At 46.2% G+C, this 17598-nt stretch overlaps 1 protein-coding gene across 9 annotated transcripts in view; it reads left to right on the forward strand.

The window, feature by feature from the left end:
• CDHR5 (cadherin related family member 5) overlaps nucleotides 1-16005 on the forward strand; it is a 423620-nt gene extending 407615 nt beyond the window's left edge. For all 9 annotated transcript variants that reach the window (XM_086957775.1, XM_086957776.1, XM_086957779.1 and 6 more), the window contains one exon: nucleotides 14159-16005. In XM_086957775.1, coding sequence (XP_086813901.1) covers nucleotides 14159-14692 — 534 coding nt within the window. In that variant the 3' untranslated portion in view covers nucleotides 14693-16005. The remainder of the gene's footprint in view (nucleotides 1-14158) is intronic.
• The last annotated feature ends 1593 nt before the right edge of the window (nucleotides 16006-17598 follow it).

The raw sequence follows: 17598 nt of genomic DNA on the forward strand, positions 1-17598 counted from the left end.
TGAGTAAGTAAGTCATTTATTTATTTGTACATGATTACTTACAATCTTTACAAAACAATAAAACGTTGCTAAAAATTGCCAAAAATTAATTATGTGCGATTTCTACAGGTTTACAAAATTACTTGATAGCAGTTAATAATTGTCAATAAAATGTTTCGACAGTCAACAAACGTCTGGCTTTTGTTGGACCGCCCCCAGCGTGCTCTTGTGCTTTTTCCTGCTAGTTCAAAAAACGTAACAACCTCACAGTTTAATTATGTTTTAGTGGGGTTGAAGCACAGTTTGACAGCCTGCCTGCATGTCTGTACGCCGTATAATTTGAAAAAGGGACATAATAAATTGTACCTCAAATCCTTTAATTTTGGACAGATACACTTACCATGGATGATGTCTTCCTTGTCAACTTTGCTCAGGTAGCACTGCTGTGGGCAGTTTTTCCTCACCCAGGGTGGTAAGTGCGGGGTAACCGGGATTACACCAAGGCGTAATTTTAAAAACTTTTCTTTTGTCTTTGAGTTCATTTTAATGTTGAAATATTCTTGAGGTTGCATTCTTCCGTAGTCGCTGAGGGTGATCCAACCATGCACTTGTTTTGCTAATGCCTCCTTGTCCTCGATGGAAGAGATAATTTGTGTTGATTTTTTCGCGACTTTTGTAAAAGACAAGAGGTCGATCGGAGTGCCCCAGATGTCTGACAGTCCCAAGACATGAAGTGAATCAAATAGATAATCTCTGGCTGAGGATTTGTGGTGTCGGAGCAGCTCTTCCCATAGGTTAGAGTTTAACGAGCCTACCTCAGCGCTGCGAATCTTGTGCCAGCTGATAACATACGCACTCCGCCTTTCTAGTGTCTGTTTCAAAAGACCAAATTCTAACCGGATTTGTGCAGGGGAGACGCATCTTGGCAGGTTGAAGATAGCCCTGTAAGAGTTAACTATCACTATGTGCGGTAATGCAGCGTCCTTCCCTGGAAGTGGTTCGCTCCCATATGTGAGAGTTGTCTGTAACTTTGCATGCAAAACCTGAAGCTGAGGGTTAAGTTTTAGGTCGGGAGTTTGTCTTTTAAGGATTTTATCGCCAGGTGGGTCACAGTTCCCTTTCCTCGCAAGGACTCCAATTGGGGTTTGAACAAGGTCTTGTGGTCCAAGATTACTCCCAAGTATTAATAGGTGCTTACCAGGTCCAGCCCTTGTCCGTTTACAGGCCAGCTGAATTTCATTTTTTTCCTGTAGTTCACTGCCATAACCTTGGATTTGTTGAAGTTTATTTGTAAGGCATTTCTTTCTGAAAAGGAGTGGGCTACATTTAGACGGGGTTGGAGACCAATCAGTGTCCGGCTTATCAGCACCAAGTCGTCGCATTTAGCAGATTGGACAGTGGAATTTTCCCTAATTCCAGTGCATGACAGAGGCACTTGTCAAGTTCACCTGCCAGATCTGCGAGAAAAAGTTTCAATAAAAGCGGTGCTAACACGCAACCCTGTTTTAACCCTTTTGTTGTAGAAATAGGGTTGGAGAGGTGTGTTCCTGCTCCTAATTTAACCTTGATCCAGGTGTTTGAGTGGAGTAATATCAAAACATCTAGAAGATGATTGGGTATTCCCCAGGTGTCAAATTTCTGCCAGATTTTAAAGCGATCCACATGGTCGAATCAATCAATCAATCACTGCATTTCTAAAGCGCGCTACATACCTTCTACTGATCGAAGAGCCAGGTCTTGAGAAGTCTTCTGAAGGCCAGCAGGTCGGCTGGTAGGGAGAGTGTTCCAGGTCTTGGCGGCGAGGTAGGAGAAGGATCTGCCGCCGGCAGTGGCTTTCCGGATACGAGGAACTGTGGCGAGGACGAGGTTGGCTGAGCGGAGGCTTCGGGTGGGGGTGTGGAAGCTGAGTCGGTTGTTGAGGTATGTAGGTCCGGTGTTGTGTAGTGCTTTGTGAGCGTGGATGAGGAGTTTGAAGGTGATCCTCTTGTTGACGGGGAGCCAGTGCAGGCCTCTCTGGTGGGGTATGATGTGGCTGCGTCGGGGAACGTCGATGATCAGTCGTGCCGAGGCGTTCTGGATTCATTGTAGTCGTCTCAGGAGCTTGGTTGTTGTTCCTGAGTAGAGGGTGTTCCCGTAGTCGAGTCTTCTGGTGATGAGGGCGTGGGTGACAGTTTTTCTCGTGTCGGGCGTATCCATTTGAAGATCCTGCAGAGCATTTGGAGGGTGTTGAAGCAGGACGCGGAGACGGCGTTGACTTGCCTGGTCATGGAGAGGGTGGAGTCGAGGATGACCCCCAGGTTGCGTGCGTGGTCTGTGGGTTCCGGGGCTGTGCCTAGCGATGTGGGCCACCAAGAGTCGTCCCAAGCTGATGGGGTGGGTCCGAGAATGAGGATCTCTGTCTTGTCTGAGTTCAGCTTGAGTCTGCTGTCCTTCATCCAGTCGGCTACAGCCTTCATTCCTCTCTGGGGGTTGGCTTTGGCGGTCTTCGGTGAGGGATATGATCAGCTGGGTGTCGTCGGCGTAGGAGATGATGTTGAGGTTATGTTGTCGTGCGATGTGGGCGAGCGGTGCCATGTAGATATTGAACAGTGTCGGGCTGAGGGAGGATCCTTGTGGGACGCCGCAGATGATGCCATTCTCTTAAAACGCCTGGAAGATATAGGAATCGTGGACTCAGCGCTCCAATGGTTTCGGTCTTTCCTAACCAGCAGATCATTCAGGGTATCTGCCCCCCCGTTTATCTCCAAACCCCAAGACATAGGACAAGGGGTCCCACAGGGCTCAGCTCTCAGTCCCTCCCTGTTTAATCTATATATGCAACCTTTGGCGGAGGTTGCTAAGAGATGGGGCCTCACGATGGTGTCGTATGCTGACGACACTCAGCTGGTCATCAGCCTTAGTGAGGCCCCCTCCCCGGAGGCCACCAACTTCAGGGATGGACTGTCTGCCGTCGCCAAATGGATGACAGCAAATTGCCTCCAACTGAACGGTGGTAAAACCGAGGTTTTGATAATGGGGAAAAACAGCAACAACTGGAACGATTCTTGGTGGCCTCAGTCCCTGGGCCCAGCACCCCCTCCAAAAAACTTAGTAAAAAATCTAGGGGTGTGGCTGGACTCGACCCTGAGTTTCCAATCGCACACTAAAAAAGTTGCCGCAACCTGCATTGGACTACTGAGAAGCCTATACCCCATCCTAGGCTATTTCGACTCCAAGACACGACAACTCATAGTACAGTCTACTATCTTGTCAAGACTGGACTATGCGAGCGTCCTGTTGCTTGGAGCTAATAAAGCTGAGTTAAAAAGATTCCAACGAATCCAGAACTCGGCAGCTAGAGCGATAGTAGGCCTTCCAAGAAGATGCTCAGCAAGAGCGACTATGTACAGACTTCACTGGCTGCCCATAGAAGCCCGTATCCAGTTCAAGGCCCTCTTATTTGCCTTTAAAATCTTGAAGAATGAAGGCCCAGAGCTTCTCCGTCCTCTGATGACCCCCTATAGGCCCAAACGGAACCTCCGGTCTATGGGGCAACATCTAGCTCTGATACCCCAGACGAAATTTTGTCGCATCGGAGGTCGCTCCTTCAAGCTCCTGGGGGCCAAGCTGTGGAACTCCCTCCCTTTCCACATCCGCTGCATGGATGATTTACTAGCCTTCCGAAGAGCGATCAAATCCCATCTATTTCCCGCCCCGTAGGTCCCTCTTTCGTATCCAGTAGATTGTGTTACGGTTCTAGCGCCGGGACGCCCCGTCGCTGGGGCAGCTGTTGCGCTCTACAAAACAGGTAACATAACATAACATAACATGATCTCAGTGGTTTTTGAGCGGAAGGGTGGGAGGCGGACGCTCTGGGTTCTGCCGGAGAGGAAGGATGTGGTCCAGGCCAGGGCCTTCTCTTGAATTCCGGCGGCGTGTAGGTGTGCTGATAGGGTTCGGTGGCAGACTGTCAAAGGCTGCTGATAGGTCCAGGAGGATGAGGGCGGCTGTATCTCCTTTGTCCAATAGGATCCTGATGTCGTCAGTGGCGGCGATAAGGGCGGTCTCAGTGCTGTGGTTGCTGCCAAAAGCGGATTGGGAAGGGTCCAGGATGTTGTTGTCTTCGAGGTAGCGGGTTAGCTGTTTGTTGACAATCTTCTCTGTCACTTTTTCCGGGAACGGGAGCAGGGAGATGGGCCGGAAGTTCTTGAGGTCTTTGAGGTCCGCCTTGGCCTTCTTCAGAAGGGTGTTGATCTCAGCGTGCTTCCAGCTTTCTGGGAAGGTTGCTGTCTCGAAGGAGCAGTTGATTGTTTTCCGGAGGTGGGGTGCGATGGTTGTGCTGGCTTTGTTGAAGACGTGGTGAGGGCAGGGGTCGGATGGGGATCTGGAGTGGATGGAGTTCATGGTTTTGATGGTGCCTTCGTCGCTGACGTGGGACCTGGCGGTCAGGCGGCTGGTGCAGGTGGTGATTGCAGGGGTGGTGGACTCAGTGGTGGGTGCGGGGTGTCAGAGTTGAAGCTGTCGTGGATGTTGGTGGTCTTGCGGTGAAAGAAGGTGGCCAGGGAGTCGCACAGGTCTTGTGATGGTGGGATGTCATTGGTGCTGGAGCTGGGGTTGGAGAGTTCTTTCACGATGCTGAAGAGCTCTTTGGTGTTGTGGGCGTTTTTGTCTAAGCGGTCCTTGAAGGCGGTACTCTTGGCGGTCCTGATGAGTTGGTGGTGTCTGCGGGTGGTGCTTTTGTGGGCTGTGTGGCTGTCTGGTGTTCGGTCGTGGAGACATTTCTTCTCCAGCTTCCGACAGGTGCGCTTGGAGATCCGGAGGTCTTCAGTGAACCAGGCGGCTTTCTTGTTGGTGTGGTTGGTTGTGGAGGTCTTGAGAGGGGCGAAGGTGTTGGCGCAGTCGTTGATCCATTGTTTGAGGTTGGTAGCGGTGGTGTTGGGATAGGAGTTTTCCGATGCTCATGATGTTTGCTCCTCCAGCATGGTTCCTGCAAAATACTTAGCTTCCATGAGGGCAATAAGCCGATAACTATTTGGGCATTTCCTACTGCCATGTTTGAAGATTGGGCTTCTAACTGATCCGTGCAAGGTTCCAGAAAAGTCAAGGTGTTCTTTATATTTTTGAATATCAGTGTTAGTGCTATCTCCAGAATTCTGCGTCTGATTTATATAGCGTTGGTGGAATGCCACTTGGTCCAGGGGCTCTGGTTGATCTGCCCCTGGCTATTTGACTTTTGACGTCAGCAGGTGTGGTGGCCAAATGTCCAGACTCAGTGTAAAAGGAGGAACTTGGAGTCGGGTGTTAATTTGTCCATGCGAGGTGGTGGCACGGCTCTCCTGGCACCTGTTTCCTGGGTTGTGGCCAATATATGGTAGTTGGCTATTTTTACCCTTTGAGCTTCATTGCGGGACTCCTTTGTCGCCATCTCTTCAAGGCTATCTCCTTTGTCAAGATTTGTGCTGTTAAAGTGCTCGAATAAGTACTTTGTCCATGCTTCCTCCGTTATGTCAGAGTTTAGGCCAAGATGGTTTGGGTTCTTTCCCAGAACCTAGAGCTACTTCGTAGAGGAGTTTTGCCCATAGCTCATAGTTTTTTTGTTTCTTTTTTAGCAATTTTTTTTCACTTTCTGTAGGATTATCTGTAAATCGTGGTTTGTTGGATCTTTCCGTATCTGTCTCAATGTTCGATCTATTATCTCTGTTTTTGCGTTTTCATATCTATAGTAAGTTGTGGTTTGGTTAATGCTCTTGTTTCATGGCTTACCCTGTTTGATGGCCCTTTTAACAACTTATCGCTGATGGCTAAGTTGAAGTTTTTCATAACAAAGAAACCCAGTGGTCTAAAATTAGAGGATATCATGAAACCCCTGGGTTTCTTTGTTATGAATACTGTTATTAGGGGATTGTAACCCGGGCAGGTCTTAAAATATCCCTTGGACCCTTACTACACTGTATGTTGTTTTGGCTAAGTTGAAGTTTTGCCATACTTCTGACAATTTTGTCGTGGAGCTTTCCCCTTGAGTGTAAAGGGTTTTTGCTGTAAGGCTTATGGAGCTGATGTTACTGGGATTGCACCGAAGCCGCTTTAAGTTTAAAGTTACTTCAATGCCAATACCTGTGTATGGTTCAGTCTCATGAAGTGAGCTGATTTTTATTGTAGCTTCTTGAGGCAGGGGGGCACTGAGGTCGCTCGTCCCTATCTTGAACGCTGTTACTCTACCGAGCATGTTTAAAGATGTAAATGTGTAGTCCAGGTGCGGAGATTGCTTTCCTGAATCAAAAGTTGCGACCGGTAGATCGTCTTCTGGGTAGCGCCCGGTCAAGGCTCTTAAACTAAGATGTTATAATTGCTGTTGTAGGTTTTTTGAGCAATTTGTAGGTTTTTAAATTTTTGCAGGACCCTGTTTTGGCAATCCCCATGCGACACTAAGTTCTTGATATCCACACCACTGGATTCAAGCAAGCCGGGCTGAAGACGGCTGGAATGCCAGAAACCGGTCCTCGGAAGCTTGTTTCCGGTCCAGGGAAGGCATGGCTTGGCAGTTAGGGCTGGACTGTTCCCATGAGGCACAGGGTCAGATTGATTTGCATATGGCCATGTCTGAACTGGGGTGGTGTGGAGTGCAAAAAAACGATGGATTTAGGCCCAGATCTCTGTACTGGGGTGAATGTATGACATTGTTCTGCATTCTGTCCATCAGCTGTGGTTTTTGCAAGTTCTTGATCAAGGCCATCATCCCGACCCGAGCTAATAAGAAACATGTTAAAGTCGCCTGCAAGGATAATTAAATCAGAATCCTCTTCGTCCATTACTTTTTCCAAGGCTTTTATCAGCTCGTTGACAGCTTGTCGTTTCCATTTGGTGTGGATGTAGGTTTTGAATATTATAATTTCTTGAAGTTGATTGTTTAACCGAAGTGAGATCTTTGCCACCTGCATTGCGCTTGGAGGTGCTATTTGTGATTCTATTGTTGTAATCTCACCTATTGTTGCTATAGAGGCAAAAATCATTAAGCCCCCGGATCTCCAACCAAAAATTGAGCTTTGCTGAGATACAAAAAGATGTAAATCCTTGCAGTTCAAATGCCTTTTCCTCCCAGGTTTCTTGAAGCAGTAGCAAATCAAATGAGTTTAAATATTGCAGAAACTCTGGGTCGTTGCTTTTTCTGACTAAACCGTTAATGTTCCGAGTGCATATGCTAATTAGCCTGGTCTTATCCAAGGGATGATCAAAGTTCCTCCCCCTTTGTCAATTTGTGCGGTCAGCTGTATTGATGGTACTTTGAATTGACCTCCAGTTTTTTGCAGCGACCGGTAGAGCATGACCTGGGTGTCTTGGTTCGTGTCCTGAGAAGAAGGGTTTTGCATCTTGGGGGTGCCCTCTTGGAGAAGTGCTCTTTGCTCCTTTTAAGACTGGATTGGTATTTTTTCACAAGGGTGTCCTGACAGGGGGTAACAAATGTGTCGGATAAGGAGGTTGCTTTTCATGTCCCAATTTATCCCCCATTGTTTAAACGTAGACAATTCATCCAAGATTTTTTTAGCTATCTCAACGGAGTTCCAGGTTGCTTTGATTTTTTCCGAGCATTGTGGATCGTTGTTTGACAGAAACTCTATTTGAAGAAGATCAGAGGAGCTGATGTTTCCTAGGATTGTAATCAAATGTAAAAGTCTTAATATATTCCCACTGTTTAATATGTCATCGCTACCTCTGGACGTGTATTCTGGAGAGAAGAGAATAATGGTCGTGCTGTCCTGGTGATGCACTGCTATTTTATTTGTTTGCGGTCCCTCACAGCCGTATTGACCAGACTGGGGAGAATTGCTTAGACAGGCAATGACTGGGCAGGTTTGTTGTGTGCCTTGTTGCCTGTCTCTCCCATGTTCTCTAATAATGTCAGTAGCTCCTCGTGTAGGTTCTTGAGGTAGTTCTACATTACTGGTCTTGACGTTTTCGCCGATTTCTGTTGTTTGAGTTTGTTCAGACATTGTTAAATCGAAGTTGTGGGCAGATTGAATGATTTTTGCTTGAGAAAGCCTCCACTTGCTGTCACTGGATCGAGGTTTCCTGGCAAAGTCTCCAGACGATATTACCAGAGCCACTGGGGAGATGGCAGTGGGTGATGGTGAAGGACTTTCTGGGTCCTCGAGCAAGGGTGAGAGTGGGGGTTGTTTCGCTTATGCGGCTTTTCGACAACAAGTGATTGATGTTGGGGATGGATATTGTTGCAGTTCTGTGCATGATCTCACGCCGGTTTCTTCCCTTCCTTTTTTTCTTTCTGCAAGTTTTGCAAGAGGTCTGGGCATTGATTAATGCCAGGTCATCTGTGGTTGCAGGGGCTGCTAGTGAGTGATTCATGGGCTCAGCTTCCATTTCCTCTGACGGTGATGGTAGGACTTCCCTGCCCATTCTGCGGCTGGTTGAGCTACTAGTGTTGTTGACATCAAAGCCAGTTCAGTGCTGGATTCTGAGGTCTGTAAAGCTGCCGATTTTAGGTCGGATATCAGGTCCCCTAACATGGATGGTAAGGTTGATAACTTGTCTATAATCAATACGCAGGGGCACGGTGGCGGTGTCGTTTGGACCACATAGGTCGCTTCTTGACCCCTCTTTATTAGACCATTTATTTAGATAACTTCCAATCAATTCCTGAAATAGAGTTGGCCATTGTCTGTAGGACAGTAAGCTGTAAGTCCACTTTATGTGATTGAAATTGTAGGGCTGCGGCTGAATCTTGCAGGGTATTTAGGATTATTGTCCATACAGATTCCTGGAATGAATATCCGGTGTTGTTACTTTTTTCCAGTCTTGGAAAATTGTTTACTTCAATGGGTGAATTGAAGTGAGCAGGGTTCAAATTTTAAGAAGCAACTAGTTCTTTCCATTCCTGTGTTGCTATAAAGGTCATGTCGTTGTTCGTAGAATGGGAATCATTGTATGGTAGTGAGGATTGACGCACTGGGGCGTGTTTGCTGTTAGCCTACTGTGTATTGCTACTTGCTCCCAGGTGTCTGCTTGAGCTGTTGGAAATATCTTGGTTTGAATAGGAGAACTATTGTTTGGTTGGAGAATACATTTTGTGTGCTTTCTTTCCGGCTGTCCTGTTCATTGGTCGTTGTTAATTGTTCTGTCTGTATTGCTTGGATTGTGTTTGTTTGAATAGGGGAACTATTGTTCGGTTGGAAGAGTGAGTCTTGTCCTTTTCCATCATGGTGGACCTGAACCTTGGTTTTGGCTGGTGAGACTGGGCTTTCTATGTGAGGTGTACTAACTTGGCTTTGGTATCTCTCGACCCGGGTGGCTGAATTGGAGTGGATCGCCATCTCGGAGGATTTGAGCATCCTTGGCGAGCTCCACGAGTTGTCATTAGTAATCTTTTTTCCAGAGCGGGGCAAATCCAAGTTTTCCCTGCTTGGACTGTTCACTCCTTTACCTACCTCATGGGTGGTTTCGGCCACTTCCCTGCTTTTAGTTGATGTTGGCATTACAGTTGTAGCCCGACAATAGGATGATTGTTAACATCAGCGAACAGTCATGAGTCAACTGGATTGCTGTAGAGAGGGCTGCGATCAGTTTTACTTGATAAAAGTGGTGTTTGCAGGCCTTTTATATTCCCAGTCTTGGAGTAAATAGCTGTTCTAGGATCCTTCAGGAAGGAAAATGTTGTGTATATCTTTGGTTGGTGGGTGCATTTCTTTTTCCTCTCTGGCATTCCTTCACTGGTGATGAGGTCGTTTAAGTCCCTTGATGAGGATGTTGATGTAGAAGGCAGTGGTAACTGTGGCAATGACTGTGATGTCTGTGGTGCCAATGTCAGCTGAAGGGCCGGTGGAGAGGTCAGTAACCGTGTGAAGTCATCGAGGTTGACGAGGTCATAATGTCGACTGACTCTAAGCCATGGGCTTTGCGTGCCGGTTGTCCGTCCATAGTTGGACTTAAGGGAGTAATCAGGCCCAGTGTAAAGGCATTTGTTGTTAGTTTTATTCTTCTTATTTTCATTTGCAGTTACGATTGCTGTTGCGGTGTGGCGTGTGGCAATATAGCAAGGCTGGGGCGATGTCTCAAAGCCGGGCCAGAAGCCGGGCACACTTGTTGCTGCAGGCAACACCCAACCAAGTTGGGCCGCCTTCGCAGCATACCTGGGCGCAACGCTACACGGTTGGCTCTGAGCAACCAAGCTCCCTGCACTGCCTTTTACCTCAGCCTCTGCCGCTCGTTTCTGATGCTGATTCCTGATGGTGCCATGTCTTGCAGAGCTCCCTGCTGTCAGATCCGCGGACCACGGTTGAAGATGTACCCTGAAGCTGACACCGGTGCACCACAGCTCCTCAACAGCCTGGACTCCGAGACTGCTTGGGGGGTTGTTTTGGTCTCGTGAGGCTCCTGTAAAAGGTCAGGAACCTACTCCTCGCCGATTCCACTCCAATTCCTTGCTGCCGCTCGCTGCTGACCGACTAGTAAAAAGCTCCACCTCTCATCAGCACATGCGCACCGAAAGAGCCTTTATTGATTGTGGAGAGAAGACTGATTCTTCACTCAAACTTTTTAAAGATGTTCAAGCCACAGCATGATATTTGTGACTCTTGTCTCAGACCAAGCAGATCCACCAACAGTACAGGACATTTAGGGGTTACTCCAGGGAGCCAGCCTACATACAATGCCAGTCCTTCCAACATGTGCAGAAACAGCAGGCCCAAACCTTTTGTGGCAGAGGTCAGTGCAACAACTGAGGCCATGCGCACCAGCAGGGACATCACTCTCCTAGCTCTTAATCACCTGCTGCTGTGGCTACAAAGCTGTGTTAACTTTAATATACCTGCCTTGTGGTTCATGGGAGAACAGAGCCCTTCCACTTAGACATGCTTCCCTTTGGCCTTGCTTGGGTGTGCAGGAACGTGATGATGTAATCACTACCCTTCTACGGACGTTCGTGATACATGTGGTCCCTTACCTCAGTGACTTGCTGGCCAAGTTGGAGTCACCACAATCAGTTGTGAGATGACCGCAAAACTACTGAAATCTTTTGGGTTGTCCATCAACCTGCCAAAATCCTCCATGAGCCCCACACACAGGAGTTAGTTCATTAGGACTGTCTTAAACACAGTGGTGTTCAAGCTCTTTTCACTGCCTAAGGAAGTCCAGGATGTTCAGGATACAATCCTGATGTTTTCGGCTGAATGCTGTGTCTCATTGAGAAATGTTCTGAGGCATATTTGACTCCTAGCCTCGTTCATCCCCCACCCCATTCTGAATGCCAGATGGCATTTATGGGCCCTAAAGAGGAACATCATGCTTCAGTGGGCCAAATCATCAGGGCTGCTTTTCACACTCTGTCCAGCTCTCGCAGGTGACTACCCAGGAATTTCTGTGATGGAAGTCAAGTGGCAGCCTGACCTTCAGCAGACCACTGTCCCTTCCCCACCCAGACCTCACAGCTGTGACAAATGCAGCACTGCTGGATTTAGAGTCCCTTGGGGAGGTGGAAATCAGAGTCCTCTGGTTCCCTGTGGAGAGGCAGCTCCATTTCGATCTACTGGCACTTCGGTCGATCCATCTAGACCTGAAAGTTTCCCACCATCCAGCACAGTAATGCTAGTGCAGGTCCTTGCAGACAACACAACTGGACTGTGCTATGGAGTGGGAACCTGTATCCTATGCAAGGTGGTCATACGTCTCTGGAGGTAACTGGACCAGTAGAACAACCTTTAGGTAGTCATCCATTTAGCAGGATCTCTGAATGCCAGACTAGAGCAGCTGAGCAGTTGCAGGCTGATAGAGCATGAGGTCACCTCCATCCCGTTGTGGCAAAGGATATTTTCAATCAGTGGGGCATGCCCTGATTAGATCTGTTCACCCCTGTCGAGAATAACTAGTGTCAAAATTACAGTGTGCTGGAGGATCTTCCTGGAAAGTCACTGGGAGATGCATTCCAGCGGCGAAAGAACAAATCTCTCCTGTACATGTTCCCATTGCTACCTCCCCTGTAAGGATAATCAGGGCAGATTGGACCATCATCTTCATCAACCCAGAATGGGCAAGGAGATTATGCAATTTACAGCATTCACTCTTTGATCAAGCTACTGCTTGGGGAGAACCTACTTTCTTAGCAATAGGGAAGAGTCCTTCACCAAGTCACACATACAATACATCCTTGCATGGAGATTGAGCAGTGGCAGTTAAATGCATTCAGCCTGCCAACCAAAGTAGTCAATGTTATTCTTGCAGCCCAAAGCCCTTCAACACAGTCAATCTATGCTGGGAGAAACTCATTGTCATGTGTGGCATTCGTCATATTGGTCCTCTGCAGGCAAACCTTTGAATATTTTATTGTTTGATGTATCATTGATCCAGCAAGGTCTTGCAGTCGGCACAGTTGAGGGTTATGTATCAGCTCTTTCAGCCATTGTGTGTTTACGTGATCAATCTTCTCTATTTAATCACTGTTTGTAATGCATTTATTAAGGTCTGACTCATATGCATACCCTAAAGCCATACGTCATATCACAATGGGACTTGAACTTAATGTTGACATTTTGTATGTGCATGTATTTTGAGCAGATGCACAGCTGCTAACTGCAACTACTGCCACTCCAATTTTTTTTCTCCTTCCCATCCCCTCTGTGTTCTGTGTGAGTGAAGTTGTGTGGCATTCTCCACACGAATTTCCTCTCACCAAATTAGTATTGAGGACCCTACCAAATTTGTGACCCCTTTTCTTGCCATCAATCTATCAAAGTGCCAATGTTTTTTACGCCCGCTCACCCTTCGAAATAAGAGCAGAGACTTCATCAGCTTGATACTAAAAGTGCTTTGAGTTTATACATCAGTCACACAAAAGATCAGATTGTGAATAATTCGCACTTTGTGGGATTCTCTGGAGCAAAGAAAAACAAGGCGGTGGAAAAGCACCCTGTCAAGAGGGATAGTCCTTTGTGTCAAAATATATATGTTGGTCAAGAAACAACCCACTAAAGACCTTAGGGTTCATTCCACCAGGGCCAATGCAACAACTGCAACAATGGCATTCGCAACAAAAGAGGGTGCCGACTAAGGCCATCTGCTAGGATGCAACACAGGCTTTGGGGCACACGCCACAAAAGAGTACTGCCTTGATGGGTGTGACAGCGAAGCTATTTTGACTGTTCAAACTGGCAAGACTTCCAAATCAGAGTCCACTCCTCAGAGCCTACACTATTTGGAGCTACTGCTATGGTATTTTTTTACAGGAGAGAAATTTGTAGTTAGAAGTATCCACCAGAACAACAAGTTACTTACCTTGGGAAATTATCTTTATGGTGGATGCTGTACCTAACCTCATATTTCCCACTCCCTTTGCTATGTGGAGTGCACTCCTGACATTCACCATAAAGCTTCAAATTAGATTTTGGTGCACTGTTACCTACCATTTGTATCAGTGCGCTGCATTGGTGGTTGTGGAAGAAGAACATGTTTTAAAATAATATCAGAATGCAGAGGTGGTGCTTAGATACAGCTATACTCCATCACTTCCGAGGTGACAGAATTTCACATAGAGCCACAAAGCGCCACCTATTGGTGCAGAGGAGCATTGCTAAAAATTCTATGGATACAATTTTGCATTTGGGGTATTCTAAAGGTGAGGATCCTGTAGTTAGATAGAGTATCCACCTGAAAGAACATTAAAGTAAGCAATGTGTTCAATTAAAAGTATCTTCAAGCCAATAACAAGTGAACAGCTTCCTTTGCTTGGGTTTTTAATTAAGAGTTGCTTTTGTCTGATATGCAGGAAGGGGAACTGAAAGTCCTGTGGTAAATTTAATTGCATATCTTACAGAGCTTGATGAAAGAAGCAAAGAAATTGTAGACAAGTCAAAGGAATAAATGTTGATCATTGGTTGCATTTAGGATGTAAAGAAAGCTTCCTTTAGCTTACATGCTGATCATTTATGTCACCCCTTGATAGCGAATATGACACAAGCACAGTGAATGTATGTAATAGCTACATTGACATTATGGAATGTTCTGTATCGAAAAAGCCCAAGACCAGAACAGTGACTGTTGTCTTGTTACTGCACTGAAATACCTTTTTTTAATAAGGACAATTAAAGGGGTTCTCTTAGCATAAAGGATGCATGACCCATTACGAATTCAATTAGCCATGTATCTGATATGGTGTTAGCATTAATCCACCTTCTGCTTATATCTTTCCATCTTCTTTCAGCTCTCAACTGGATCGGGAGACTCGAATGATGGGAATAGGATGCTTATTGAGAATGAGTACGCGGATTCCACAAACTCAGCCTCGAATGATGCTGACGATGCTGGAGGGACTCTGAATCTGAACTTCAACACTTCAGAAACTACAACTGACTCCTTATCTAGAGGGAGCACTGCTTTGATGTCGACAGAAGCCACCCTCCCTGCTTCCTTCATTGCTGTAGACCAGCTGGAGGAGGACCTGGACAATGACAAGGAGGTGAAGTCCATCCTCACCAAGGAGCGGAGGGTCAACGATGAGAGCTACAAGGCTGTATGGTTCAAAGGGGACATTGAGCCAGACGAGGTGGTCACCATCCATGAAAATGAGCAAGAAGGGGAGGGTGAAGGAGATGACGAGGAGGAGGAGGAGGAGGAAGAAGAGGAGGAGGAGGAGGATGAGAGTGATGATGGAGAAGATCAACAAGGTGGAGGCTACAACCAAGCACCCACAGTGGCCTTCAGCACCAACAATGAGTCAACAAATACCATACTCTAGTTGCTTTACCATGATCCTTAAATAATCAGATATGTGCCAGAAGGATAAAGCGGGAGGAGAAGATATTCCTCAATCCCCCCTCCTCCACCCACCCGAGCTCTTCCTTTGCTTAAGAAATCCCAGTGGTTAGTGGCATTTGTGCCACTGTTGCTCTCCGCTGAATCAAGGAAGTCCATCCATTGTATATAGAATCTTATGTATGTTGAATTAACTGAAATAGGCCTCTTGGAGAAATGGGTTGGAACCAGGTATCCGCTAATTTAATTAACCTCATAATCAATGCCAGTCTGACAGAGTTTAATTTATTTCTGAATGGGGCCTCTCTCCTTCCCTCCTTACCCATTAGTGTGAACTCAAATAATCTTGACTATACTTGCACGCTAGTGATTTCTAAGTCATCAGACTCCTTAATCAACATTTTTTATTGTTAAATATATATTTCAATCACTTCTGCCCGTTACCTTTGGCAGGAGGTAGTGGTTCCCACTGAGAAGCTCTGGGTATCTTTGTTCCCTGGATCAGCACTAGTTAGCATGTCCCTGTCTGACCTCTGTCGATCCACTGATGCTTTCCCACAAAGAAATCTATACCAACACTTCTGTGTTTTCAGTGTATTTCACCCACAGATATCTCTTGTGTTAGTGAGCCATGTGCTGCTCAAAAATTAATTGTAAGCTAGAATTGGTTTCAAATGACTGATTCAGCCCCAGTCCTCCTGCTATTTCAGAAGCATTGACGTGACAGATGACCAGTTGATGCGCATACATTTGCACTAGTCGGGAAATACGTGTAACTTGTAGCATTTCTGTTGACATTTTTGAATATCACTCAACGCCTACAGCTGATTATAAGTAGTATTGCATACGTCTTTGTAAGCACTCTGCACTTTTCTCTGGACATCTGCACTCCCGCCAGGACCGTTTGCCCTTTCTGTTATATTTTTAACTTTTAAGTCTAAAAATGTTAAAGAAAATGCAACACTTGCGGGAATCGTGTGGTGATGAAAAAGGTAAGAGAACAGGGCGGGAAGCTGGCAGTGCCTACGGGCACAAGTGGCCGGAGCGGTGGCGCAGGAAGGCTGTGAGCCAGGGCTTCCGGGCTGGCAGTCATGCTTACACTGAGAAGTCTTACTGCACATGAGGCTCGGCTAAGAAACAAAGAAGGAGAGACAGAGTATGAGAAAAACAAAGAGAAACGCATGTGTACATTTTATTTTGTAATTACTCAGCATGTATTAAAGTGTCCTACGTGACCAAAATGCATTGTATTTTTCCATATACAAATATAAATATAAAAAAGCATTCGCAATGCAATGGGTCTCGCATTAGTGACACTTTGAGCGAGTGGCGTGTCAAATGCTAATTTTTTTTCCTTTTTTTTTTATATCCCAGCAGTAGCATAAGTAATAATAAAAGAAATGCAAGGAATGAAGTAAATGGTGCAGCACCAGAGGCTGTTACTAGGTACCCCTGTGGAGTTGTAAAGATACCTCTATTAGCCACATAAGGTACTGCACCATTAATGGAATGATAAAGAGAAAGATTGATTCTGAGTATACGTTTTCATTTTTTTTATTCCACAGGGACACCTAGTAACAGCCTGTGGTACTACACCCTTCCTTGAGACAATGCACCAGGGCGTCAATGCCAGAAAAGTAAAACAATAGAAAATAAAGGCAGGCGGCCATCATGTTGTAAGGTAAAAGGTAAAAGCAACAATAATGTAGAGGTTGCTGCTTGCCTTTTTTGCATTTATTTGCTTTATTGGCATTTGCGGCATGCCAAGCTATAGCTTCTTCTTTTTTAAGCTTGAGCATGGTGTGCCGCAATTGCTACAAATGTAAATGAGTACAAAAAAAGGCATGCAGCCCTTGCATTTTTCCTATTTATTTACTTTTGCAGCAAACGCGTCATGTCACGCTTTAGCTTCAGATGTTTACAGCTAAAGCACAGCGTGCAGCGAATGCTAATAAAAGAAATAAATAGTAAAAAAAAAAACAACTTTACATCAGTAAAGCAGACTTTTAAAAAATGACATACTCTGCTGCATCACGGGTTGCAGGAGCGGGATAACTTGTTGTGCCTCGTACAGCAACTACAAACCAGGGGCCTCATTTATGAAAAGTGACGCATCGCTGCGTGAAAACAGCGATGCGTCACTTTTCACTGCGCACTCCTTGCGACACCAATGATGCGTCATATTTAATGTATGACGCATCATGTCGCAAGGACTTACAGATACGTCAGTATTTCTGACGCACCTGTAAGCGCAAAAGTGACGCATTGCTGGAGTGTGTCACAAAAGTGACGCAACTCCAGCAATGCGTCCTTTCACATGGGGAAAGCCCCATGTGAAAGGGCTTGCGTCAGTCTTACGCCTGCTGTGAGGCAGGCGCAAGATTTTGACGCAACCGCATCCTAAAAGTGACGCAGTGAAATCTCATAGATTTCACTGCGTCACTATTACGAGGCTTTTTGCGGGGGAACGCCCCCTTTGCATACATTATACCTGACGCAGGCATAATGTGGCGCAGGGGTTTAAAAAGTGACGCATCTACCTAGATGCGTCACTTTTTAAATATGGCGCAACAAGGCGCATGTTTTACGCCGCCGATGCGTCACAAAAAGTGACGCACCGCCGGCGCAAAACTGACGCAAGGCCTCATAAATGAGGCCCCAGGGCGGGTTGCAAAAGCTGGACAGCATGTCATGCCTCCTTCAGCAAGACAGTGACTAAGTAGTGTTCACTTACTGTTAATGACATCTAGATAGTAAGGATGCATGTAAAAGGGGCTGTGTTCGTGAGAGGTAAGCAAAGAAGAGAGGGGGGTACTAAGTAGGGACTATATAGTCCTGGTTGGTGTGCCCACCACTAAGGGGAACACTGCTGAACCCACAAGAATGTTG

Source organism: Lissotriton vulgaris, chromosome 2_1 (assembly GCF_964263255.1).
Source record: "Lissotriton vulgaris chromosome 2_1, aLisVul1.2, whole genome shotgun sequence".
In the NCBI taxonomy this organism is placed as follows: Eukaryota; Metazoa; Chordata; class Amphibia; order Caudata; family Salamandridae; genus Lissotriton; species Lissotriton vulgaris.